This window comes from Bison bison, unplaced genomic scaffold (genome assembly GCF_000754665.1).
Source record: "Bison bison bison isolate TAMUID 2011002044 unplaced genomic scaffold, Bison_UMD1.0 scf7180017864472, whole genome shotgun sequence".
Taxonomy (NCBI): domain Eukaryota; kingdom Metazoa; phylum Chordata; class Mammalia; order Artiodactyla; family Bovidae; genus Bison; species Bison bison.
Window position 1 is genome coordinate 2142578 of NW_011495033.1, and position 27852 is coordinate 2170429.

Genomic DNA, 27852 nt, shown 5'->3' on the forward strand with positions numbered 1-27852 from the left:
CCTTTAGAATGGACTGACTGGATCTCCTTGCCATCCAAGGGACTCTCAAGAGTCTTCTCCAACACCACAGTTCAAAAGCATCAATTCTTCAGTGCTCGGCTTTCTTCACAGTCCAACTCTAACATCCATACATGACCACTGGAAAAACCATAGCCTTGACTAGCCAGACCTTTGTTGGCAAAGTAATGTCTCTGCTTTTCGATATGCTATCTAGGTTAGTCATAACTTTCCTTCCCAGGAGTAAGCGTCTTTTAATTTCATGGCTGCAATCACCAACTGCAGTGATTTTGGAGCCCAAAAAAGTAAAGTCTGACACTGTTTCCACTGTTTCCCCATCTATTTCCCATGAAGTGATGGGACCAGATGCCATGATCTTCGTTTTCTGAATGTTGAGTTTTAAGCCAAATTTTTCACTCTCCTCTTTCACTTTCATCAAGAGGCTCTTTAGTTCCTGTTCATTTTCTGCTATAAGGGTAGTGTCATCTGCATATCTGAGGTTATTGATATTTCTCCCGGCAATCTTGATTCCAGCTTGTGCTTCTTCGAGCCCAGCGTTTCTCATGATGTACTCTGCATATAAGTTAAATAAGCAGGGTGACAATATACAGCCTTGACGTACTCCTTTTCCTATTTGGAACTAGTCTGTTGTTCCATGTCCAGTTCTAACTGTTGCTTCCTGACCTGCATACAGGTTTCTCAAGAGGTAGGTCAGGTGGTCTGGTATTCCCACCTCTTTCAGAATTTTCCACAGTTTATTGTGATCCACATAGTCAAAGGCTTTGGCATAGTCAATAAAGCAGAAATCACAAGCCTACCCCTTATCAACTTGGCACTATGCATCTCCTTAAACTACACTTTCTCTCTAAATAAAGATAATACCAAGATCATGATCCCGCCAAATATGATACAAGTATATGGATTATGAAGAGCTGAGCTTTGACTGTATGCAACCAAAACTGCACTCATTCCTTCCCCATAAGAGATAGTGATTCCTTGAGGATGTTTACTCACCTTGATGGCACATGACTTAAACACGATCATGTAAAATTAACAATATTTAAATACTGCAATATAAAGTCTATATACCATACACTAGATGCTAACTCAGAGAATACACAGTATTCTGGAGAATCTCACCCTGGCCCTGCAAGGTACTATCACCTAACTGGTGCTGTAACTGAATCTTCCAAAGGCCATTCTATTGTTCCATCAAACCAGGTGTTTCAGAGTGGTAAGTGCATCGTAAGACCATGTGAATTCTGTGAGCATGTAACTTGCCTGTGCCTTCAGGGCTTGCTTAGGCCCTATCACACATATTCCACGTCAACCTGATGATGAAGTGTTCCTGTCCACGTCTGATTTTATGGGTTGGTGGGTCAGATAACACCCAGTTCATGATGGACAGCTCAGGGAGCATGGTAATTTCATGGCCCAAGCATTCAGCCTCTGTGAAGACCCAGTAGCAGGCCATGTGTGGTTTCTCCAAAGGAGAGTAGCTATCCACAGAGAATGTGAATAACTACTTTTCTTTGCCTCACCTGTAGCAGCTGCCAAAGGCTCCAAACAGCATCCCTATCTGCCACTGACCTACCTCAAGCACCACTGGATCTCATGGGTCATATGACGGGAGACAGGGCAGCTTCTACAGCAGCCTGGACCTTCTGCAGAGTCATCCTTTTTTCTGGACTCCACTCAAAACCAGCAACTTTTGTGGTCACTCAATAAATGAGCGAGGGACTTCCCTGGTGGTCCACTGGTTAAAAATCTGCCTTGCAATGCAGGGGACATAGGTTCGATGCCTGGTCGGGGAACTAAGATCCCACATGCCATGGAGCAACTAAATTGGTAAGCTGCAACTACCAGGACTGCGTGCTCCAGAGCCCACGCATCGCAACTGCTGCGCTGGAGCCCCCCAAAAAGATCTGCATAATGCAACAAAGATCCTGAGTGCCACAACTAAGACCCAGCACAGCCAAATAAATACATATGTTTTTAACAATGGGCCAGAGTGCCCAATGTTGTGTGGCAGCCTGGATGGGAGGGGAGTCTCGAGACCAGGTACACGCGTATATGCATGGCTGAGTCCCTTCACTGTTCACCTGAAACCATCACAGCATTGTCAAACGGCTATGCATGCATGCTCAGTCACTTCAGTCATGTTTGACTCTTTGCAACCCCTGTAGCCCGCCAGGCTCCTCTGTCCATGGGATTCTCCAGGCAAGAATATTGGAGTCGGTTGCCATGCCCTCCTCCAGGGGATCTCACTGATCCAGGAATTGAATCAGCGTCTCCTGAGTCTCCTGCATTGCAGGCAGATTCTTTGCCACTGAGCCATCAGGGAAGCCCTGTGTTAAATGGCTATATTCCAATACAAAGTAAAAAGTTTTAAAAAGCGAGACAGCAAAAGAGACACAGAAGTATAGAACAGTCTTTTGGACTCTGTGGGAGAGGGACGGGGGGATGATTTGGGAGAATGGCATTAAAACATGTATAATATCATATAAGAAACAAATCGCCAGTCCAGGTTCGATGCAGGATACAGGAAGCTTGGGGCTGGTGCACTGGGATGACCCAGAGGGATGGTATGGGGAGGGAGGTGGGAGGGGGGTTCAGGATGGGGAAACACATGTACACCCGTGGCGGATTCATGTTTATGTATGGCAAAACCAATACAATATTGTAAAGTAAAAATAATAATAATAATAAATAAAAATTAATATAGAAAAAAAAAAACGGGCCAGAAAAGGAAACCCAAATGAGAAATATACTATCTCCAAATACCAGGGCATGCTGTAGCCTAGTCAAGTTGACACATAAAATTCACCATCACATACACCGGTATGACATCTCTCTAAGATGTAACACAAGAGAAAGCAAGGTGCAGAATACGTAGAAAATACTAAGCAACCACTTGTAAATTTTTAAGTGGAGAGAAAAATGTATATATATACATAAATGTAAAGTTTATATATGGATGAAATATATCTGGAAGGACATTTAAAAATAGTAACAGGTTGCTTAGGGAAGGAAATTGAAGAACTTTGGAATAAATGTGAGAAAAATCTGGAAGGTATTATTCTAGTCCAAAAAGAAAGTATATTTTGAATTTTCAAATAAGAACCTATTCGAGGTTAAGATGCTACAAGTGGAGAAAGGAATATTTAAAGAATATCAGGACATCTCAGAATAAAAGAGACAAAGTGTTTCACACACACACACATTCAGATGCCATTAAAACAAAGCTATTAGCACACAATGAACACTTTGATTATAAAAGTTTTCCAAGTCCACTTACTTCAAGAAATAATTGAGTCAACAAAATTTGAGTAAAAACTGATTGAAACAAAGTATTCCTTTTCAGGGGGTGGGGGGCATACTGCAAGGCTTGCAGAATCTTAATTCCCTGACCATGGATTGAATGTGGGCCCTCGGCAGCAAAAGCCTGGAGTCAACCACTGAACCAGCAGGGAATTCCCTAAAAAGTGTATTCCATTTAATTGGAAGTTCCCTGTAAAAAGATTTTACCTGTAAATTAATTCTCTAGTACAGTTTTTGGCATCTCCTTTATCTTTTCCTTTTTTAAAACCTGGTCTTTGGTGGCAGATGTACTGATAAGGGAAATTGTTTGATGGAGAGGTGAAAGAAGCAAAATATGGAGGCAAGGTTTGACAAAGATCAAGATGAGGGAAGGGAGGAGGTTCCCTGGTGGCCCAGTGGATAACACTCCATGCTTCCATTCCTGGTCCGGGAACTAGATTCCACGTGCCACAACTAAAAAAGATCCTGCATGCCACAATGAAGATCAACAATGCCATGTGCTGAAACATAGATCCAGTGCAGCCAAATAAATATTAAAAAAAAAAGACAGGGGAAGGGAAAGAGGGGTGCTGTCCTCCCTGGTTACAAGAGTAGTGTGCTCCTTCTCTTTCTGGCACCCACTTGATATGTAATTTTAGGAATTCACCATCATAGTTCTTTCTAGATTTCATTTTATCCCTCAGCAAAGCAGGAGTCTGGTCTCTCGTTTTTCAAGCCGTGTATTTCTTGTCTGAGTCAGAAATGCAAAGTGCTACAAACACATTATGCATATTTATGTTTGCCAACACTTTTCAGAGCAAATCTCAGGATTACAACTTGTCATCGATGTGACCCTACTGCAGATATAGCAGTGTGTGTGCTTCATTACACAAGTATTCTGGAGTAGGCTCTAACCATCCACCAGGCTGCCAGGCTATAGGCCAAATTTCCAATTCAGCTTTTCATAAGCAAAGCCAAAGCAACAGCAGAAGAGATAGTAAGCAAGTCTGATTGTTAGTCAATAAAACCTCTAAACAATTATGCTCTGGAAGAAATCTGCTCCAGAATGTTAAGATCACCCTTCAGAATCAGGCTGGAGTCTAAGGATTTGGCACTGGAGACAGTACAGGATACCTCTGTTGTCACCATGGCTATATTGTAAGTCAAAGGCATAAATAATTAAGAAATAATAATAAACATTTTCTGGGACTTCCTTAGTGGTCCGGTGGCTAAGACGCTGCACTCCCAATACAAGGGGACTGGGTTCGATCCCTGGTTGAAGGAATAGATCTCACGTGCCACAACTTAAGATTCCATATAATGCAATTAAAAGATCCTGCATTGCCCCAACTAAAAAGTATCCTGTGTGCCACAGTGAGGATTGAAGATCCTGTATGCCACAACTAAGACCCAGTGTAGCCTAAATAAGTTTTTTTTTTTTTTTTAAATATGAAGAACAGTATGGCAATTTCCTAAAACACTAGGAGTAAACCTACCATATGACCCAGCAATCCCACTACTGGGCATCTACCTTGAGGAAACCATAATTGAAAAAGACACACGTATCCCAGTGTTCACTGCAGCACTACGTACAATAGCTAGGACATGGAAGCAACAAAGATGTCCATCGACAGATGAAAAGATAAAGAAGTTGTGGTACAGATACACAATGGAATATTACTCGCTGTATTTCTACAGCTTTTTGAGTTGGTTCTAATGAGGTAGACGAACCTAAAGCCTATTATAGAGTGAAGTAAATCAGAAAGAGAAAGACAAATATATATTAATGCATATATATAAAATCTTGAAAGATGATACTGATGAACCTATCTAAGGTTGATAGAGATGCTGACATAGAGAACAGACTTTTGGAAAGTTGGGGAGGAAGAAGGTGGGATGATTTGAGACAGTAGCATTGAAACATATATGTTACCATGTGTAAAATGGATAGCCAGTGGGAATTTGCTGTATGTCACAGGGAACCCAAAGCTGGTGGGTGCTCTATGACAACCTAGAGGGGTGGGATAGGGAGAGAGATGGGAGAGGGGTTCAAGAGGGAGGTGACATATGTATACCTATGGCTGATTCATGCTGATGTGTGGCAGAAAACATAATACTGTGAAGTAATTATCCAGTTAAAAATAAAATTTAAATATATGGTGGTGGTTTAGTCACTAAGTCATGTCTAACTCTTGCGACACCACAGACTGGAGCCTGCCAGGCTTCTCTGTCCATAGCATTCTCCAGGCAAGAACACTGGAGTGGGTTGCCATTTCCTTCTCTAGGGGATCTTCCTGACTCAGGGATCGAACCCAGGTTTCCTGCACTGCATGCAGGTTCTTTACCAACCCAGCTACCAGGGAATTCCTACATATATATATATATATATATATATGTATTGTGCTATGCTAAGTCACTTCAATTGTGCCTGACTCTTTGCAACCCCATGGATTAAAGCCCACCAGGCTCCTCTGTCCATGGAATTCTCCAGGCAAGAATACTGTATATATTTACACTTGACTGAGAACTGGGCACAAATCAAAGAAATGACAAGGAGTCCTAAAGTCCAAATTCACCTCACAAACACTAAAGACCACACGTTATTGGAATGATTCTGAGCCACCACTTCCAGATCCAAAACAGATTATGGAAAGAAGACCACTGGAAATGGAAATGTTCAAGAAAGCACTAAGCTTGGACAGAAGCATATGTCTTCCTGGGCACAAGTTGTAGAAGCAACACATCAAATTTAGACTTTACTCTGACACAGAGAAGAATTCTGAGCAGGACATATGATCACGCTTTGGTGCTGAAAGACCATCCTGTGGATGGTTTGGAGAAGAACAAGACCGGAGGCATGCACAACAATTAAGAGTAAATTATTAAGTGAGAATTGACTAGAGGGCTTCCCTGGTGCTCCAGGGGTTAAAGAATCTGCCTTGCAATGCTGGGGACATGAGTTCGATCCCTGCTCATGGAAGATACCACATGCCTCAGAGCAACTAAGCCTGTGGGTCACAATAACTGAAGCCTGAACACCTAGAGCCCGTGTTCTACAACAAGAGAAGCCACTGCAATGAGAAGCCTGGACACCAAAGCTAGAAAATAGCCCCTGTTTATGGCAACTAGAGAAAGCTTACACACAGCAGTGTAGATCCAGTGCATCCAAAATTTATTAATTACTGAAAGAAAGTTGACTAGAGGCTAAATCAGAGCATTGAGTCTAAAAAGGAAGGATGGGTTTAAAAAACATTTAACAGGCATACCTCAAGAAACAAGAAAAAAGTCAAATACATAACCTAACTCTACACCTAAAGCAACTAGAAAAGGAAGAAATGAAGAACCCCAGGGTTAGTAGAAGGAAAGAAATCTTTAAAATTAGGGCAGAAATAAATGCAAAAGAAACAAAAGAGACCATAGTAAAAACCAACAAAGCCAAAAACTGGTTCTTTGAGAGGATAAATAAAATTGACAAACCATTAGCCAGACTCATCAAGAAACAAAGGGAGAAAAATCAAATCAATAAAATTAGAAATGAAAATGGAGAGATCACAACAGACAACACAGAAATACAAAGAATCACAAGAGACCACTATCAGCAATTATATGCCAATAAAACGGACAACTTGGAAGAAATGGACAAATTCTTAGAAAAGTACAACTTTCCAAAACTGAACCAGGAAGAAATAGAAAATCTTAACAAACCCATCACAAGCACGGAAATTGAAACTGTAATCAGAAATCTTCCAGCAAACAAAAGCCCAGGTCCAGGTGGCTTCACAGCTGAATTCTACCAAAAATTTAGAGAAGAGCGTACACCTATCCTACTCAAACTCTTTCAGAAAATTGCAGAGGAAGGTAAACTTCCAAACTCATTCTATGAGGCCACCATCACCCTAATACCAAATACCTAATACCAAAACCTGACAAAGATGCCACAAAAAAAAGAAAACTACACGCCAATATCACTGATGAACATAGATGCAAAAATCCCTAACAAAATTCTAGCAATCAGAATCCAACAACACATTAAAAAGATCATACATCATGACAAAGTGGGCTTTATCCCAGGGATGCGAGGATTATTCAATATCTGCAAATCAATCAATGTAATATACCACATTAACAAATTGAAAAATAAAAGCCATATGATTATCTCAATAGATGCAGAGAAAGCCTTTGACAAAATTCAACATCCATTTATGATAAAAACTCTCCAGAAAGCAGGAATAGAAGGAATATACCTCAACATAATAAAAGCTATATATGACAAACCCACAGCAAACATTATCCTCAATGGTGAAAAATTGAAAGCATTTCCCCTAAAGTCAGGAACAAGACAAGGGTGCCCACTTTCACCACTACTATTCAACATAGTTTTGGAAGTTTTGGCCACAGCAATCAGAGCAGAAAAAGAAATAAAAGGAATCCAGATTGGAAAAGAAGAAGTAAAACTCTCACTGTTTGCAGATGACATGATCCTTTACATAGAAAACCCTAAAGACTCCACCAGAAAATTACTAGAGCTAATCAATGAATATAGTAAAATTGCAGTATATAATATCAACACACAGAAATCCCTTGCATTCCTATACAATAATATGAGAAAACAGAAAGAGAAATTAAGGAAACAATTCCATTCACCATTGCAATGAAAATAATAAAATACTTAGGAATAATCTACCAAAAGAACTAAAGATCTATACATAGAAAACTATAAAACACTGGTGAAAGAAATCAAAGAGGACACTAATAGATGGAGAAATATACCGTGTTCATGGATTGGAAGAATCAATATAGTGAAAATGAGTGTACTTCCCAAAGCAATCTATAGATTCAATGCAATCCCTACAAAACTACCAATGGTATTCTTCACAGAGCTAGAACAAATAATTTCATAATTTGTATGGAAATACAAAAAACCTCAAATAGCCAAAGCAATCTTGAGAAAGAAGAATGGAACTGGAGGAATCAATCTGCCTGACTTCAGGCTCTACTACAAAGCCACAGTCATCAAGACAGTTTGGTATTGGCACAAAGACAGAAATATAGATCAATGGAACAAAATAGAAAGCCCAGAGATAAATCCACGCACCTATGTGAAGAAGGCTGAGTGCCAAAGAATTGAGGCTTTTGAACTGTGGTGTTGGAGAAGACTCTTGAGAGTCCCTTGGACTGCAAGGAGATCCAACCAGTCCATTCTGAAGGAGATCAGCCCTGGGATTTCTTTGGAGGGAACGATGCTGAAGCTGAAACTCCAGTACTTTGGCCACCTCATGCAAAGAGCTGACTCATTGGAAAAGACTCTGATGCTGGGAGGGATTGGGGGCAAGAGGAGAAGGGGATCACAAAGGATGAGACGGCTGGATGGCATCACTGACTCGATGGACGTGAGTCTGAGTGAACTCTGGAAGTTTGTGATGGACAGGGAGGCCTGGCGTGCTGCGATTCATGGGGTCGCAAAGAGTCGGATACGACTGAGTGACTAAACTGAACTGATGGACATATTATCTTTGACAAAGGAGGCAAGAATATACAATGGAGAAAAGACAATCTCTTTAACAAGTGGTGCTGGGAAAACTGGTCAACCACTCGTAAAAGAATGAAACTAGAACACTTTCTAACACCATACACAAAAAATAAACTCAAAATGGATTAAAGATCTAAATATAAGACCAGAAACTATGAAACTCCTAGAGGAGAAGATAGGCAAAACACTCTCTGACATAAATCACAGCAGGATCCTCTATGACCCACCTCCCAGAATATTGGAAATAAAAGCAAAAATAAACAAATGGGTTAAAAGTTTCTGCACAACAAAGGAAACTATAAGCCAGGTGAAAAGACAGCCTTCAGAATGGGAGAAAATAATAGCAAATGAAGCAACTGACAAAGAATTAATCTCAAAAATATACAAGCAACTCCTGCAGCTCAATTCCAGAAAAATAAACGACCCAATGAAAAAATGGGCCAAAGAACCAAACAGACATTTCTCCAAAGGAGACATACAGATGGCTAACAAACACATGAAAAGATGCTCAACATCACTCATCATCAGAGAAATGCAAATCAAAGCCACAATGAGGTACCATTCACGCCAGTCAGAACGGCTGCTATCCAAAAGTCTACAAGCAATAAATGCTGGAGATGGTGTGGAGAAAAGGGAACCCTCTTACACTGTTGGTGGGAATACAAACTAGTACAGCAACTATGGAGAACAGTGTGGAGATTCCTTAAAAAACTGGAAATAGAACTTCCATATGACCCAGCATTCCCACTGCTGGGCATACACACCGAGGAAACCAAAATTGAAAGAGACATGTGTACCCCAATGTTCATCGCAGCACTGTTTACAATAGCCAAGACATGGAAGCAACCTAGATGTCCATCAGCAGATGAATGGATAAGAAAGCTGTGGTACATATACACAATGGAGTATTACTCAGCCATTAAAAAGAATACATTTGAATCAGTTCTAATGTGGTGGATGAAACTGGAACCTATTATACAGAGTGAAGTAAGCCAGAAAGAATAACACCAATACAGTATACTAACGCATATATATGGAATTTAGAAAGATGGTAATGATAACCCTGTATGTGAGACAGCAAAAGAGACACAGATGTATAGAACAGTCTTTTGAACTCTGTGGGAGAGGGCGAGGGTGGGATGATTTGGGAGAATGGCATTGAAACATGTATAATATCATATAAGAAACAAATCGCCACTCCAGGTTCGATGCATGATACAGGATGCTCAGGGCTGGTGCACTAGGATGACCCAGAGGGATGGTAAGGGGAGGGAGGTGGGAGGGGGGTTCAGGATGGGGAACACATGTACACTCATGGTGGATTCATGTTGATATATGGCAAAACCAATACAATATTTTAAACTAATTAGCCTCCAATTAAAATAAATAAATTTATATTAAAAAATAAAAAACATTTAAAAGGTGTATAGGAGATGCAGGAGGAATGGAATCTAAGACTAATGGAGCACATGGAAGCACCATTCACCCAGTGGGAAGCTCAAGATGAGCAGGTTTGAGGAGGAAAATAAGTTCTAACTCAGGTCCACCTGAAACCTGTAGCCCTACAACAGGATCTGCCTGTGGGTGCACGATTAAAGCCACACCCCGTTAGATGAACCCTCTCTTCTGCCTCTCAGATCTGCTTCCTTGACCCTGGGGAGCCTGATTTGGAAATCTGATAGTTTTTTTTTTTTTTTTCCCCCTGGCTAACTGCTCCCCTGATGGGTTCAGGCTGATCTTTGCTCTTTTTCTTTTTCGAGGGTTAGTGTGTTTATTTCTTTATTTTGATCTTTGCTTTCTGAGGTCTCCTACTGGGGCGAGAGGCTTCTGTCCTTTCACTCCCAGTTTACAGTCCAAAGCATTTCCTGCCAGCCTCACACTGGTGCTGCCTCCTGAGTGCTCACAGAGCCCATTTGGGGCCAAAGTCTCTTCTCTTGGATGGAGGGATGGAAGTTTCCCTCTAAAACCCAGGCTGGCCTCAGCATCCTGAGACCTGGTCCAGCTCTCAATCTTACAGCTTCTTCTCGTCCATACAGGGCACTGACGCCCAAGCAATGCATTCAGTGACAGGCTTATTCTTCCGTCTGCTCAGAGGCCTACCTGTCAGTGTTCCTTGCAGATCAACAGAGCTCACAAGTGACTGAACTGTGGCTAAAGAAGTTATTTACAAGCGAAAATAATACCTGCCCTGCCTGGACCCAGGCCCCAACAAAGCTGCATGCCTGCTGTGCTCCTCCTAGGAAAGTTCCTTCTTAAACCCAGAGCACTCCAGGCTTTCTCATTCATCTATCAGGACACGGAAAACTTTGGCTTTGGGGATGGTGACGAGTGGGTAAAGGGATCACTGACAGTTTTGTGCCCGGAGAGTGAAGCAATATGGCAGTACATCCAGGTAGGGGCAGCCTCTGTTCGGATGGGGTGTCTCACCATCATTCCTTCCTAACCAGAAGCTCTAGCCAAACAGATGTGCCGGGCTTCAGGTGGCCATCTGTTAAAGCTCACCCACTGCCTTATGTGACCACGTGTGACAGGGGGTGCCAGAATTGTACTAAGTCTTTTTTAAAAATATATTTATTATTTTATTATTTATGTTTGATTGCACTGGGTCTTTGTTGCTGCAAGCAGGGTTTCTTCAGTGGTGGTGAGTGGGGGCTCCTCTCTAGTTGTGGTGCTCAGACTTCCTGCAGTGGGTGCTCTTGTTGTGGAGCACAGGCTCTAGGCTCACAGGCTTCAGCAGCTGTGGTACACGGGCTCAGTTGCTCTGTAGGATGTGGAATCTTCCTGGACCAGGGATCAAACCCATGGCAGGCAGATTCTTAACCACTGCACCATCAAGGAAATCCAGGATCGTACCAAGTTTTGATTCTCAAATATCCTTGGATTTCTTCTCTGACCTACATTCCTCACATGAAGAGGAAGTCATCCTGGGGATGCTGGTGAATACTGTCACCTTCTCGGGGTTCCTGAGCATCTGCTCCAGCCAAGCTTCAGCCACTTCTTGTTAGTATCTTCTTCCATGAGTTTCTCAGCTGCCATATTTCCATCCTTAGCTCCTAGCTGTCCTCTGATTTTGAAGGACATGGATCAGGGCCCTTTAAATACAAAGTCACTTATCCAGTACCCACCATCCAGGGTGACTCAGTTGGCTACTCAGTTACCTATGTGGCCAGACCTCCTGCTAGCAACGGGACTATTCAGACGAATCGCTGTTACCAAATTCACATACAACTCAAATCCACACAGGACACACTGTGCTTCTCAACTCGGACCTCCTCATTCCATCCCACTCGTGCTGTTTCTTTTACTCCTGGGCTCCTGACAAGCCGAGGCAATTAAAGGCCAGCCAGGCTCTCCCAGATACCCAGGGCCAGAGATGATCAGGCCCTCCTCCAGTTTGGCACCTCCCCATCTGTGCCACTACCCATCAGTCCAAGTGATGGGTCATCAATTCAGAGCGTTCTAACTTCTCTGTGAATCTCATTTATCATGAAGTGTCTCCTGTTCTCTCTGACCCACTGAGATGTTGCCTCAACCCTGTATCCCTGTGGCCAGAACAGACAACGTGAGAGTGACTGGACTCCCGTGAGGTCGTGGCCAGATAAAGTCCCTAGAGTACGGGCAAAGGTTCAGGCCAGGGAAACAGAGATGGGAAACAACTTCTTACTTGTGGAATATGCTTGAAGAGGTTCAAGCTTTCCATCAGGTGAAACCCATTCCACCTATGGAAGGAGATGGGTGGGGGAAGAGAGGTACCGGATCAGGGTATCAGTGTCTCCTTCTGTGATCCAGGCCATCATGTTCCAGAAAAGGCTTCTCCCCGCCTCACCATGGTCACACTGGTACCACAGCTTTAAAAAAAATTTTTATCTTTGCCTGCAAGCGTCTTTGTTGTTGCTGTGCAGGCTTTTTCTAGTTGCAGAAAGCAGGTGACTTTGATTTCACTTGCTGACTTTGATCTCATCTGCACTCTGATGCAGACTCTTCATTGTGGGATTGACTCTTGCTCTCTAACTCATCCCAGGGATTAATTGTCTAGATCGTTCCTTGCTTTCCAAGGCCACCTTGCCTGAGACTTGCCTAGGAGTCTGTCCCAACTTCTCTCAGATCCAACTTTGGCTCTTAAGACCTCTGCATGAATCAGAACCCTGGACCCCTCACTCTTCTGGAAGGAATGGGTGGTTGGCAGGGTGTGCTGAGTTAAAGATGCCTGTAGGGAATATCTGGCTCCCATGCTGATGAGAAGGCTTGCAGCTGGAGATGAAGATTTGGGAGTCACTGCTGCAGTAACAGGGGCTTACTAGGTGGCACTAGTGGTAAAGAACCTGCCTGACAATGCAGAAGAGACACTGGTTCAATCCCTGGGTTGGGAAGATCCCCTGGAAGAGGGCATGGCAACCCACTCCAGTATTCTTGCCTGGAGAATCCCATGAGCAGAGGAGCCTGGTGGGCTACGGTACAGGGGGTCGCAAAGAGTCAGACATGACTAAAGCGACTTAGCACACATGCCTGCATGCACCCTGCAGTACAGGTGGTAGTAGAAGTCAGGAGCATGATGAGCTGCCCAGACAGAGTGAGGATAAAGGATGAAGCCCCGAGGGGACCAACAGGAAAGGGTCAGGCGGAGAGGTGTCAGCACAGAGAACTGACAAGCTGGAGAAGCTTTGGCAAAACGAGGAGAGAGGAGCTCCACAGAAACTGAAGAAACTTCAAAGCAATGATGCGTCAACAGCGGCAAATGCAGCTGAGCCATCAAGTGCAATGATGAACTCAACAACTGGGAAGCTACCAGTTAGGATGAGTGGGTTCATGGTCTGGTGGGAGCTGAAGCAGTGTGAACTGTAGGTTCTGCCTGGTGACACAGACAACTCTGGCTGCCAAAGGGGTCTCTCAGTCTCTGTTGACTGGCTACCCTCCCCATCTTCTGTTTCCATTTATGTTTCTCTTAGCTGATACAACCAGATATGCTGCAAGTCTGGATCAATACAATAGTTTGGGATCCATTTTGGTACCACAGAAACTACTGGGTTCATACACGGTGCTATCTCTCAGTTAACCTCCAGGTTCTGAGTTTGCAAGCTAGTAAACACTTTAGCTGATTCAGCATAATATAAGTGGCTTTCACCGCAATGCTAGTGCCACATCGTCAACTCCATTGACAACAACTGGCTGGAGGGAGTAGCAGCCTCGGCCTCCCTCGCTCTCCATCTGGCCATAACCACCTCGTGCTTAAACTCGGCTAGCTTCACTAATTTTTTTTTGGCAGCGCGGCTTGAGAGATTTTTAATTCCCCCATCAGGGCTGGAACCAGGGCTCTGGGAAGTGAAACACGGAGTCCTGAGAAGGCAATGGCACCCCACTCCAGTACTCTTGCCTGGAAAATCCCATGGACCGAGGAGCCTGGTGGGCTGCAGGCCATGGGGTCGCTGAGGGTCGGACACGACTGAGCGACTTCACTTTCACTTTTCACTTTCATGCATTGGAGAAGGAAATGGCAACCCACTCCAGTGTTCTTGCCTGGAGAATCCCAGGGACGGGGGAGCCTGGTGGACTGCTGTCTATGGGGTCGCACAATCGGACACGACTGAAGCGACTTAGCAGAGGCAACAAGCAGTGGATAGCCAGGGGATTTCCTTTTTTTTTTTTTTTCTTCTTTTTTTGTCTTAAACTTCACTCATTTGCTCACTCATTTTTTTTGGCCCCTTCTCTCTCCCCTCAACGGCTCAATTACTGAATAAAACATTTATTCCTTACATTCATATCACGTTTTCATGTTAATTTGCAAAGCACCTCACCCCATCCGCATCTCACAACACACTCTGGGAATTTCTAGGCTGGAAAGACAGTGGCGAGGCGCGCGCACCCCCTGCTGGTGCCCCGGCACGCTGCAGCCTTCCTGCCCTCCCGCCCGGCAGGAGCTCGAGAGGTGGCGGAGACGCGCGTACCCGCGCAGGGCTTCCTGGGAAATGTCTGGGGTGTAAGTGTCTCAGAACTACAAATTCCAGTAAGCCCCGCGCTGCAGCCGCGAAGAGGGCGCTGTCTGGTGATTCGAAATCTTTTGTCAGTGTCGTTAGGAATGACTCACAAGCTTGACTCAGTATTCACAGGAGGTTTTGGGAGAACATGATAGCTCTTCCGCCGGGTGTGCACGAACGGACTTGACTTCCGCGGCTTCCTCGAGCTCGCTCGGTGTGGCGAATCTGCCGTTGCGGCACGGTGGCTGGGCGCGCAAGGCCCGACGGGAAGCTTGTGGAATCTGCTGCGGGAAGAAGAACGCCAGGTTTCCTGGGCAGCCACAGTCATGGCAGCGACCGCCCCCAAGGCTGGGGGCTCCGCACCTGAGGCGGCGGCTTCCGCCGAAGCTCCGCTGCAGTACAGCCTTCTTCTGCAGTACTTGGTGGGCGACAAGCGTCAGCCCCGGCTCCTGGAGCCTGGGAGCCTGGGCGGGATCCCGAGTCCAGCCAAGAGTGAGGAGCAGAAGATGATCGAGAGGGCGATGGAAAGCTGTGCCTTCAAGGCTGCATTGGCCTGCGTGGGAGGTGAGGCGGGGCCAAGGGCCCCTTGGGAGGCTGAGGGCTTGGGCTGCAGCGGGGTCCACTGCTCAGAAGACCACGCACCTAGGAGGCGAGGGGGCCCTGGGCCGCGACCTTGACCCACCCCCGCCTGTTAGTGAACTTGAGCAGCGCCTCCCTAGACCCCGAGGTTGGCTTTCGCCTCTGGAAATTCGATCAGAGAATCGGTCCTGGGTCGGGACCTGGGGATTATAAAATGGTTGACTTCATTCATTCATTCATTCGTTCGCTATAAAATAATTACTTTTCAGCAAATTATTACTGAGCAGCTGTCACGTGCCAAGCGGTGGAAAGAGAATGAGAGACAAGAGCCTTGTTCTTATGAAGCTAATATTTTAACATATACAGAAAGGAGAGTGTTGAGAAGGAGGACAGTGCTGCAGACCTGGGGCGCAGCACTTGCAAAGGTCTGGCCGGAAGTGACTTCAGGCTAGAAAAAACAGAAAGGCCAGTGAGCTCAGTGTGACTAGACAGCTGGAACGAGGGGGAAAGAAGTCTGGACTTGGCATGTTTTTGTTTTGTTTTTTAATCCTTTGAGGATTTGAGAATGTAGGCGTCCCTTCTGTGTGCTAAGAGGCTGACATTTGCAGGTGAGTTGAAGTCTCATTGAAATGAAAGGAAATTAAGAAACGAATATAGTGAAGGTGGAAACGTGAAGTTGAGCAGAAAGAAGAAAGATCTTTTTGTTTGGGAGAAGGCCACAAGAGGTGAGACTGGAGCCTGTGTCTTGAAGGATTAAGAGAATGAGGGTAGACAAAGAGAAATGGCATTTCAAGTTGGGGTGGAGTGGTGCAGGTTGAGCTTTTTGCCTGTAGGCATTAGGGCAGTCATTGATGGGTTTTTAGAGTTACCAAGAGCTTGATGACTCATGGTGGAGTGTGCAAAGGGAAGGAAAGTCAGTAGGCAAGGAGACCATATAGGGAATTTGCTAGACTGAAGCTCAGTGAGACATGGACTGGGTCTTTGTTCATCATTGTGTTCTACCCTAGATCTCTTACATATCTTATTGAAATAATGAGTGAGTCTTTGTAGGGCTCCAGGGTGGAAGTGATGAAGGCCCTAGGCTGGATGATAATTGTGGACTTAGTGTCACAGGAGGGAGCAGAGGAACAGCCTTAAGTGCACCTGAAGTTTGGCGCGGGAGTGACTGAAGAACAGGAGCCGTGAGCTGGGAGGTCTGGAGGGGAGGTGTCCATGATTTCGTTGAACACATACTGACCTTGAGGTGGCGAGAGGACATCCATGTGGAAATGTCCAGCAGGCTCAGGAAGGTCAGCTGTGGACCACAGCGTGGCATTTGCCATTTGGGAACTTTGTGACCCTAGGGAAGTTAGTTTACCTCTCTGAGCCTCAGTTTCTTCGACTACAGAAAGGAATGGAAAATGGTATCTACCTCACAGGATTACTGCAAGGAATAAGTAAGGCTGGGACAGTTAAGTGTCAATGATTGGTATATGGTACTTACCAAATGACTTTTATGAATGTCACCATTGTCAAGGGAGTGATTTGCAAAGTTGATACCTGAACTTGAGGGTTTACGTGTGAGAGTGTAGAGAGAGAAAGAGGGTTAAAGATGGAATCTTGAAGAATGTTAGAAAATGAAAGGAGGAAGAAATACAAAAAGAGTCAGAGAAGCAGCTGCCAACTAGATCGACCTTGGATTTTGTAATGTGGAAACCAGGCCAGTGGAGAGTTTCTGAGGCAAGAAGGGGACGGGGTATCCTCTTCACTGGCGGCCATCCAAAAGGTGCAATTTGAGTATGACCCTATTACAGTCATCTGAAAAACGTGCCAAGGAAATCTTCATCTCTGTTCATTTTTAGGATTTGTCTTGGGAGGTGCATTTGGGGTGTTCACCGCTGGCATCGATACCAACGTGGGCTTTGACCCTAAGGATCCTTACCGCACGCCGACGGCCAGAGAAGTTCTTAAAGACATGGGCCAGAGAGGAATGTCCTATGCCAAAAATTTTGCCATTGTGGGCGCCATGTTTTCTTGCACTGAATGTTTGGTAGAATCTGTAAGTGTCCCTGCCTCCTGAGAAAGCCTTGCCTGTTTCCATCCTGTGAGTTCTCAAGAGAAATACCCAGTGCTACTAGAAAGCAGGTCAGAGGTGTCCGATACTCGCTAGATTCAGTTTCCATTAAGTAGTCCCTAATGTACACTTGTGAATTTATGATTTGGGCTTGCCTTATTTTTTGTTTTTATAGGCCAGAAGTTGGCTAATTATTTTTTTACTATTGCTTTTGGCTGCATCTCGTGGCTTGTAGTGTCTTAGTTCCCCAACCAGGGGTAGAACCCGGGCCCCTTGCAGTGGAAGCAAGCATGGGGTCCTAAGGATTGGATCACCAGAGAATTCCTGGTTAATAATTTTAAAGAAGACTTACTGGGGAACCTGAGAAGAGATTCTGATTACTTCTCAAATGTGACACTTGGCTCAGCGCTTTGGTACTGTGTGCAGGAAGCATTTGTGAACACGTTCAAATTTTAGGAATTATACTTTTGAAAGAAAAAAAGATAGGTTTCCTTTGGGGAGGGACTAAATTAGCCAGCTAGAAACCCTGTCTTTCTTCCTTAGTTTCCTTGTCTGGCTTGTTTCTTTGGCTCTGAACTGCTCTTCTCCACCCACAGTACCGGGGAAAATCAGATTGGAAGAACAGTGTCATTAGTGGCTGCATCACTGGAGGAGCCATTGGTTTCAGAGGTTAGTAAACAGTTCTCACATGCTTTTCTTTGTGGCCTTGGACAACATGCTGAAGTTGAGATTTCCAAACACATGAGTGTTCCAATGACAGCTCAAGGCATATGTGGAACTTGATATTCTCCTCTCCTGACAAGTAAATCACATTTTCTGTGTTAACTCAATTTTGGAAACTTCTAGTATCTAGATCAGGGTTTCTGATCCTTGGCATTGATGACATTTTGGACCAGAGGAGTGTTTGCTGGCCCAGAGGAGTTTTGTTCCTGGCCTCTCCCCACTAGATGCCAGTAGCACCCTCTAGTGGTGACAAGTAGAAGTGTTTCCAGTGTACCTTGGGGGACAAATCAGTCAGTTCAGTCGCTCAGTCGTGTCCAACTCTTTGCGACCCTATGAACTGCAGCACGCCAGGACCCCCTGTCCATCACCAACTCCCGGAGTCCACCCAAACCCATGTCCATTGAGTCAGTGATGCCATCCAGCCGTCTCATCTTCTGTCGTCCCCTCCTCCTCCCGCCCCCAATCCCTCCCAGTATTAGGGTCTTCTCCAGTGAGTCAACTCTACACATGAGGTGGCCAAAGTATTGAAGTTTCAGCTTCAACACCAGTCCTTCCAATGAACACCCAGGGCTGATCTCCTTTAGGATGGACTGGTTGGATCTTCTTTAGAAAAGGCAGAGGAACAGAGATCAAATTGCCAACATTAGCTGGATCATCAAAAAAGCAAGAGAGTTGCAGAAAAACATCTATTTCTGCTTTATTGACTATGCCAAAGCCTTTGACTGTGTGGATCACAATAAACTGTGAAAAATTCTGAAAGAAACAGGCATACCAGACCATCTGACCTACCTCTTGAGAAACCTGTATGCAGGTCAGGAAGCAACAGTTAGAACTGAACATGGAACAACAGACTGGTTCCAAATAGGAAAAGGAGTACTTCAGGCTGTATATTGTCACCCTGCTTATTTAAGTTATATGCAGAGTACATCATGAGAAACGCTAGGGGACAAATAGCCCCAGGTGAAACCCATGGAGAACTATATCTATCTTAGAATAAAGAACTGTCCCCATATTGAACATATGGGAAGAACTTCATAATAATAAGTAATCTCTGGAATGTGTTGCTCTGCAGGATAGTACAGAAGCATAGCTGGACCCCATTCAGCCCTGGGAAGCCCGTTTGTCCAAACAGCAAGCTCTGCTTAACTTTCAGCTCCACGCATTTCAAACAGGCATCTTTCTTCATACTGTGCAGTCGTCATTTTAATTCTATATATAAGTTCTCACAGTAATGTTTTTGCAGTTTAGGGTTCTTAGATGTTCACCCTTTGAAAGCCAAATATAGGTATCCTAGAAATGTTGGATTATCTACTGTAAGCAACCAAGAAACTGGTTCCCTGCCACTTCTCCCTGTTGGCGTATCTATCAAGAGTGCAGAGCAGGGCGTCAGTGACTTAACTTCCCTAACAGTGTCTATCACTGGGCCACTCTCCATCTGCTGTGCCCAGACTTACCCAAAGCAAAAAGGCTGTTTTCTCATTTTCTGAAAGGCAGGATGATTTTCTGTCATTAAAACCTGATTCTCCTCCTCACACAGCCATTTGTGATTTATGGCGTAACTTCTTTGGTCTTCCCATCTCTCAGCTTTGTCAGGGCCTTTGAGAGGCTCAGCTCCCTCTGGGATTGCTTTGATCACCTTCCCAGGAATTTATTCCATAAACAAATCAGAGTAACAGGCCATATGCTTTCACTTGATTCCAAGGGCTGGTTCTGTTAACCACTTTCCTGCCTGTGAGGAGCTGTTTTCACGAGACTAGAAATCGCAGTTCTTTGGAATGAGAAACTTAAACGAACATACAGTTAGATAAAAGCACACTGGATCAGCTTGTGTGCACAGCCTCACTAAAGTCTTCCAGCTCTGCTACGCTGAACGACTGAGAACATGTTCACCAGCTTCTTTACATCTCTAAGTACCCAGACTCTTCCTGAGTGCAGCTTGACCCAGCGTCTCTCACCACAGGTAATGTCATTTGTGTTTGCTTTACAGCTGGCTTGAAGGCTGGGGTCATCGGCTGTGGAGGTTTCGCTGCTTTCTCTGCTGCGATTGACTATTACCTACGGTGAGAACACTGGTGTCCGGCAAGGACGATGGCAGCCCAAGATCAAGGCTGCTCTGTGGAGGGCAGTTTCTCCAGGGCACTTGCTTCAGAGACTGAAGACATTTGTTTTCTCTCACATAGTTGGTGTTGTGAGGGAGCCGCCTGGCTACAACCGGCTACCTCTGGGCAGCCATGCTCTCTGCACCTGGACTCGAGCCAGTCTGTGCAGGGTAGATGCCATGCCAGACTCTCTCTTTTGGGCAGTCAAGGAGTCAGTGTGTTGACCTGTAGGAACTGAGTCCCACAAAGGTTCAGCCCGAAGCCTCTGGTGCTGTGGGGATGGAGGGGACTTGACCCACGCCTGCAGTCACCCATCTCAGACCTCAGGGCAGGGCCGAGTGGAGCCGTGCCGTCCGACCAGTCGTGTCATTTTGTTGAGTGCCCTGCTATCCTTGTTATATAGATGTATGTGGATATGTATTTATATTACAGTTCAAAAGTTTGGCTTATTTTTATTTTCAAATTCCTCAACTCCCCAAAATAGTACCAGGTGGCCCAAAGATTGAACATCCAAGGAGAAAGCATGAGCCAGCTCCTGAGAAGTCTGGGAATGCTCGACTCCCAGGGTCCGCAGAGCAGCGTTATCCTGAGATTGCTGCAGTGGCCCAGACTTGCGCTGAAGAAGCCTAGCCTAACCGTGTCCTAGGACGCAGTGACATTCCACGCGTAACCCTGCTGGCCTCGTCTGCGAAACCCTCGGGCTGGCCGGTGGGAACGCCCGCGGTCTGAGCCACATGTGGGTGTTCTGCCCTGACCATCCGCCCAGGCCCGCCTCAAGGACAGACTGTGAGGGTTGTGTTGCTGTGGTCATTCTGATGACCCAGTTCCAGCAGCCGCTGGTTACAACCAGACTGTGTTCAGGAGCTGCTCACCAGCACCCTGTTCCTCTGATGTCAGGGGTTTGTTCCTTACTTAAACATTGGTGTTTTTGACTTGACCTGGTAGCCTTTCTCTGACAGTAGCAGCTCAGCCTAATTGTGTGCTATACACAAAAAAAACGCCCTTTTACAATCAGGACCTGCTGCAGATGCTGCATTGCTCTGGTGCCTTGGTGGTGGGGTGAAGATGAACTTAAGACCAGCAGGGAGCACGGTGGGGGCCTGTAATTCCAGCCGCCTGCAGCCAGTGGTCTTGTCTCCTTTATCCCACTAGAGTCATTCCTGTGCCTTTTTTGGCTGTCTCCCCCACTGTGGGCTGTCTTCTAAACCTTAACCAGAACTCAGACTCAGCTGAACCATCTAGACATCCTGAGTGTGTGTGTGTGTGTGTGTACATGGGTGATGATGTCAAGCCCAGCTGGTAACACCTTCCTCTGGCCTTGTCTGCTGTTGCCTTTGGAATGAGCATGAGCTAGTGCACAAGGCTCGTGCCCTTCTCAGGGGGAGGAGGTGGAGTAGTTCTATAGAATGCCTGTCCCAGTCTCGGTCAAGAGGCTTCACTGCTGCTAGGCTGCCTGGAGAATCCTCACAGGTCTGAGAACAAATGTTGGAGTGGGTCCTCCACTGTCCCTAAACAAGGCACCTGTAAGCAGTTAGAGCACACGCAGACACTCTTACCTGCCACCTGTCAGCAGTGCCAGAAGCCTGGCGTCTACAATCCAGTCTAGCGCATGGGGTCAAACGACCAAGAACAAGCACCGCTGCCCTCGAGGCTGCCTTGGGAATGACGAGTCCTGGGCTGTCAGTAGCCGTCAGTTCAATAAGCCAAGCATTGTCCACTCTGACTATTCAGTCAGGAGAGGAGATGAATAGTTTCCTGTTTTAGATGGCTAAGGAGGCAGTATGAGCTCATAAACCAAACACCAATTTTCAGAGACATCTGTTCCCGATCTCCAGAATAAACACAGTGTCCAATGGCTGAGGCTGGTGGGAGCCGACATTAACCCCGCTAGCTCTCCTGAGGGAGGCTGGGACCTCTAGAGGATCCAGCCTCCCCAACAGAGATTAGGCCAGCAGGCTGCCCCAAAGACCTGCAATTTCCAAGGAAATTGTAGAGATGTTTGCATAAAATAAACTCCACTTGAATAGACAACTTCCTGCCATCTCTGAGGCATATTGATGGCCAGGTCTCTGGTGGGGCATTTGTATTTTCATGAAAAGAACTGGCTGGTGACAGCTGCGGGCATTTGTGAAAGAGCAAGACGAGGGCGTGGGCTCATCTCCCAAACTGCCATGGTCCCCACAGGCCGAAGGGACGCACCAGGGGGAGTTCACTAGTAAGGAGATTCTTGGAAACTCACATCTGGATGCAGCTGGAAGAGTTAAATATTTAGATTGCTGATCTTCCCTGGACTCCCGGGAACACAAACGTCCACACCGCAGGGCTGAGTTGTGTGCAAATGTCAGGGCTTTGCAGGTTTTTTTTTTTTTATTAACATTTTCCTCTCACGTGGCTTACATCAATTTATAATAATCTACATAAGTTGAAACAGAACATAGACCAAAGAAAAATATATCCTTACCAACTTATGAAAGTCAAATATTAATGAAGGGTCCCATCATACCTGTAACAGCACAACACCGGCAGCCCGCAGCCATCGCCAGCAAGGACAGGTGTGTGGATTCCTGTAGCCTGTGGGCTCCTGTCGGCACAGCCTGCCCTGCTGGGCACAATGGCTGGGATTCTGTGCAGTCCCTGCCGCTCAGGAGAACCCATGGGCTGTTCCCTCAGCGCAGCTTAGTCCAGGTCTGGTACCCACCCCTCCTGGTTCTGGGGGTTGAGTTGGTAAATCTGCTGAGCCTTTCCCATTTCTCAGCCCTTCCAGCCTTCCTCCCATTCTCATCACCTAAGAGGTTGGGGGGCTGCAGTAGCTACCTGACGCTGAAGGTGGGAGGCACCTGTTAGGGGCTGTAAATAGCTCTAGGTGGGGCTCCAATTCATTCCAGTTAGTGGCCGTGGAAGCAAGAACCTTCCAGGCCACCTGCCGGCTCCCGAGTGTCGAGCAGGCTCCAGGGATGGTCAGACATGGGGGATGTTCAGACTGCAGCATTCTTTCTCCACCTGTGGCCCAAGCCCCTTATCTTAGGGAGTGGGGCTCCTCGCTCAGCTGCTTAGCAGGCAGCCAGGGCGTCAGTACCTCTCTCCTCTTGGGCATTTATCCTCCGATGTGCACAGAATGTGTACCGTTCTGCCCACGCCAGGGCCACAGGTGTAAACGAGACAAGAACGGGGCCTTCCTCTCACTGAGCCGGTACTAAGGCTTCAGGGCCCCAAACCCTTCTTTAAAACCACCCTGAGCTCAAGCTATGGGGAGCTCTTCTCCCCAACCCCCAGGGCTTGGAATCTAGTCTCTGCCACAGGAGAGTCAGGGAGCCGTGTCCTGTAGCTCCAGCCCTTGCCGCCAGGGCTGTCTCCTCCCAGGTGAACTGCTGGAGGCTGGCAGCGCTGCTCAGGAGAGAAGAAACTGCACATTGCAGGCGCTTCTCTCTCCAGTACTGAGCAGCGGCCCTCAACATGGGGATCGGACCCTGCGGATGAGTCGAGCATCTACCACCAGGGTCCCCTGCAAAACCCAGTCCCGAGACAGGCAGGTACCTGGCACACCCCAACTCCTAGAGTTCCCCCGAGTTCACCCACCAGGCTGCGTTCAGAAGCCAGGGGCAGGAGGCAGCACCGTGATGGCTGGCTACTGCTGGACCGCGCCTGACTTTCCCAGGCCCTGGGGCACACGTGGCTGTGGGGGCTGCCCCATGGCAGTGCTTGGCTGTGGAGTGTGTAACGTCTAAGGCAAAGGTACCACGAGGTATGGGAGGCACCAGGAAGGGCTAGCCCTCTCGGACGGAGCCTGCCTGTTTCGAGACGCCTGCTTCAGCCCTCGTGGTTGCCCTCCCAGAAGCCTGGCTCCACCAGAAAAGCCGCCATGATGACAACTTGCTCCCAGCCCAGGATGCCCAGCGCTCCCTGGCACTCCTCTCAACAGCCCACTTGCTCTGTCTCCTTGGCAACCTGACTCTCCCACCTCCCCCGATTCTTTCCTGACCCTCTAGCTGCCTTGACAGCAGGTCTCTGGTGAGTCTCTACACTCAAAATAGAACAGCAGGAGAAAAACTGAAAAGCAGAAGAAACAGTCAAAGGCGCCTCACGGGGATTGGAGACAGAACAGACACACCCCAGAAACGGAGGTTCTCAGGTGGAAAAAATCCCAGCAATCTGCTCTCCAGCCTGTGCTGAGCCGAGGATCAGTGTGAGTCTGTCTCCTTCTCCAACACTTGCACAGGCAGCAAGGCAGACAGGCGCGCCTCCACAGGTGGGGGGCGGCAGCATCGGACCGGCCGCCCCCCCCACCGCTGCCCAGGGCCGCCTCAGAACTTTCGAGGTAATGGGTCAAAAACCAAAGCTGCAAATGCATGCAGGCAGGCTTGGGGCGGGGAGGGGGGGGAGACGGGGCAGAGGAAGACCGAGGGGAGGCCGCCAGGAGACTGCGATCTGGGAGCAGGGCCAAGAGAGGCGAAGCTGGCAGCAGTTACAGAGCGCAAAATAAAAGCCCTTGGACCGGACTCAGGAGGAAAGAAAGTGTTGGAGGAAATCAAAGAACAAAGCAGGCTGCCTGTGTGCCCACACCGGTCGGCCACTACCTTTTCTGCATGACAAATAGACGTAAAACAATTCCCGAACAGCACGGAGCATTAGACACGACTAGAGGAACGGAGGGCAGAGCCAGGGTGCGTGGCGGGGCCGGGGCCGGGTCGGCTGGCTTTGTACAAGGTGGCACAAAAGATACACGTCTTCCAGTTCTTGGAAATCTGTGTCCCTTGGAGTGTGGAGCGCTGGGTTTGGGAGTTCTCTATTGCAGTCCTTCAAGTCTGGGTTGGGTCCCTGGCTGGAGAGGCTGGCTCGGAGCTGCCCTCCCACAGCCGCTCCCACCTCGGGCTACACGTCGGTGGAGAAGTACAGTGTGTTCCGCTTCAGTTCTGCAAAGGAGATGGGAGGATGCTGCAGGTAGTAGAGGAGGACCTGGACCTGTGGGGAGACAGGGGAGACTGAGGCTGGGGTCCTCACCCCGAGGGCCTCCTCCGACCCGCTGAGAAGACACGCTGTCTGGCCTGGGCTCCTGTGGCTCCCCGCTTCCCCTCTGGCTGGCTCCAGCCACTTACCCTTCCCTGGAAGCCCAGGTGTGGCTGCCCGTTTGTGGCAGTAGGGGGTGATGCAGGGCAGAAGGTAGGGTGTCCAGGGCCACTTCCCCAACCTCAGTCCTGTTCCAGACCAGACCCTGCCCTGGGTCTCACCGGGCTCCCCCCAACTTCCACACATGAGGGCAAGGCCCCAGATTTTCCTGACACCCCTGGGTTTGCTTCCCGAGGCTCAGGCAGCTCCCGGGACTGCAACCAGTACCTGGGACACCCATCCTCTGGGCTCTTGGTCCAGATGCCTACTTTTTAGCAGGACCATCCAGAGCCCTGACTCCTTGGTGGCATCCTACAGATCCATCAGCCCCGCTGCTCAGGATAGGAGGCGGGTAGGAGTCCACCACTCAGCGGGGGCTCGTTTGACCCCTGCACCTGCCACAGGCCCGCGCAGCATGGAGGTACCTGCGCCATGACATCGTGAGACCAGATGTCGGCAGCCGATGTGAGGTGTGCTTTGCTCTCCACTTCCGAGGGTCTCAGTAACGTGGGGCCAAACACGGTAGCCAGGTTGTGAAGGGACATTTTGTTGACGGGCTCCTTCTCAGCAACCCTGAAAGGGACGGGAGGGGCGGAAACACAAGTCACGTCTGGCCGCCACGTGGAGCTCCAGACCCTTGGCTAATATTGCTCCTGGGAGGATTCCCCAAGGGGGTCACTAGCCCGCCCTCTCCTGAGGGTAGAGACTGCTCCGTGAGGAGGGGACTCAGCCAAGGGCCCATGTTCCCAGCTACGTTCCAGTACATTCCACTGACAGATTCCCAGCTCCTGGGCCACCCCCTGAACTGATGGTAAACTGCGAGAGCCAGAAGGACCCACTCCAACTCTCCCTTGCCTCAGAGAGACTATTACAGGTCCAAGAACTTTCCCGGTAATAACTCATGCTCGTCACAAGCAAGCCTTTGGGTAGGTAACAGTTTCATCCCCCCTGGAGAGATGAAGAAACCAGAGTACAGAGAGGTCAAATGGCCTGCCCAAGGTGACCCAGCAGGTGGCAGAGCAGGGATCCGAACCCAAGAGGTCTGCTTCCTGAGCCCATGCTCTTCCCCACCCTGTGCGCTGTCCACAATCAGCCCAGCCGTGGAGAGGGGCCGAGAGGAGGAGTCCCAGGGGGCGGAGGCCAAAGGCCAGAGGCTCTGCCTGCTGCGCTGTGGCAGGAACATCCCTCGTCACAGATGGAGCCCAGGGGCTGTCCTCCCAAGCTTTTCCAGAAGGGTCTGCCTCCTGGGATCCCGGAGCTGCCTCCTGGATCCTCCTCTGCTTCTCTTGCATGATCAGCCAGATGTCTGTAGCTTATTTCCCGAGTGACAGCAGGGGCTGCCATCTGGGGCTGGTGTCCAGCAGGCTCGGTACCACCCAACACATCAGAGACCCTGCGCCTCCCCTCGATCCCAGGCAATGTTTTGGGGTGAGACCCAGCCGCCCCAGGCAGCACCTCTGACCCCAACTCCCACTGCAGCATCACCCCACCCTCCAGGCAGGAGCCGTGGATGCGCCTGCTGAGCGCCTTGGAAACGAGCAAACACTGCCATGCCAGGAGGCAGCTGTGCAGCTGGCCCTGCCCCTCACCAAACACACACACACACACACACGCGCGCACGCCAGGCGCCCAGATGTGGGAACAGACTGTGCCCGGTTCCCAGGGTGGAAAACCTAATGAATTTTCCTCCCCACTCCTCTGTGTGTCCTCCCCACAGTGCTCGCCAAACTATCTGGGGATTGGTTGGGACCTTGGTCCCAGCCAAACCAGAGGGAAAATGTCTCATAATGGGAAAAACAAGACGGCAGCCCAGGCGTTCCCAGGTCTCCGCTGGCCCTCCGGAGCCTGGCCTGGCCTGGCCAAGCCGCCACCAGGGGCCTGAGGGCTCAGAGCCCCTCACTGGGGGTGCCCTGGTCCTGGATGGCAAGTGGATTTAAGGGACGCCTGGGGACGTCTCCTCCCCACTCACACCTGGGGCCAGTCCTGGGCTCCAAAGTGAGTGACGAGGTCACAGTCAGGGCTAGCTTCCGTTCCTAACTTAGGTGGTGTCAGCTTTGGCAGCTCTTGGTTTGACCGGACTGTGGAAGGGGCAGAGCAGAAGGTGGGATGGACCACAGTTTAGAATCTGGGAGATGTGGACTCCAAGGGCAGAGCTACTGGTAAACCCAAGCAAGTCCTCATCGAGCTGGGGACTCAGATTCCCTACCTGTTTGATGAGGTGTGGGTCAAGACCAGTGGGCTTCAGGCTTTTTGGACTGTGACCCATAATAACACACACGCTTTACACGATCATCCAGAACACGCAACCAGAGTAACTCAACAGAACAACATGCACGCTTGCCCTCTGCAGTGCACCCTGGGGCTGTCTCTCCTACTCTGTTTAAAAAATGCTAAGTGGACTGAGTGGCCTACTGACTGGAAACTCCACCTACAGTCCTTGGCTCTAGCCCTGCCTCTCTAACTGTTCTATGGCCAATATTTGAGGTGGCCCCTGGG

At 47.9% G+C, this 27852-nt stretch overlaps 2 protein-coding genes across 3 annotated transcripts in view; one reads left to right on the forward strand and one right to left on the reverse strand.

Moving 5' to 3' along the window:
• Positions 1-15074: 15074 nt before the first annotated feature.
• TIMM22 (translocase of inner mitochondrial membrane 22 homolog (yeast)) lies at positions 15075-22697 on the forward strand. 2 transcript variants are annotated; one of them, XM_010861361.1, is made up of 5 exons: positions 15075-15363; positions 17220-17416; positions 18028-18100; positions 20142-20214; positions 20738-22697. In XM_010861361.1, exons 1-5 carry the CDS (start codon positions 15126-15128, stop codon positions 20757-20759), a joined length of 603 nt encoding a protein of 200 aa, XP_010859663.1. In that variant the 5' UTR covers positions 15075-15125; the 3' UTR covers positions 20760-22697. The 2 variants fall into 2 exon arrangements, with proteins under 2 accessions (XP_010859663.1, XP_010859664.1); XM_010861362.1 differs by having other exon boundaries at positions 20142-22681.
• The window catches only part of LOC105004141 (active breakpoint cluster region-related protein), a 188605-nt gene continuing 183357 nt past the window's right edge, over positions 22605-27852 (reverse strand). Inside the window, exons 22-24 of the mRNA XM_010861674.1 lie at positions 27328-27434; positions 25782-25997; positions 22605-25212 (exon numbers count right to left, since the gene is read on the reverse strand). Of these exons, the coding sequence (XP_010859976.1) occupies positions 25123-25212; positions 25782-25997; positions 27328-27434 (413 nt within the window). The 3' untranslated portion in view covers positions 22605-25122. The remainder of the gene's footprint in view (positions 25213-25781; positions 25998-27327; positions 27435-27852) is intronic.

Excerpts from the sequence above, each read along its gene's own strand:
- TIMM22 (XM_010861361.1), top strand. The coding sequence starts at position 15,126 with ATGGCAGCGACCGCCCCCAAGGCTGGGGGCTCCGCACCTGAGGCGGCG. Across the intron at positions 17,417-18,027 it reads CTGAATGTTTGGTAGAATCT|TACCGGGGAAAATCAGATTG; the intron begins GTAAGTGTCCCT and ends CTCCACCCACAG. Across the intron at positions 18,101-20,141 it reads AGGAGCCATTGGTTTCAGAG|CTGGCTTGAAGGCTGGGGTC; the intron begins GTTAGTAAACAG and ends TTTGCTTTACAG.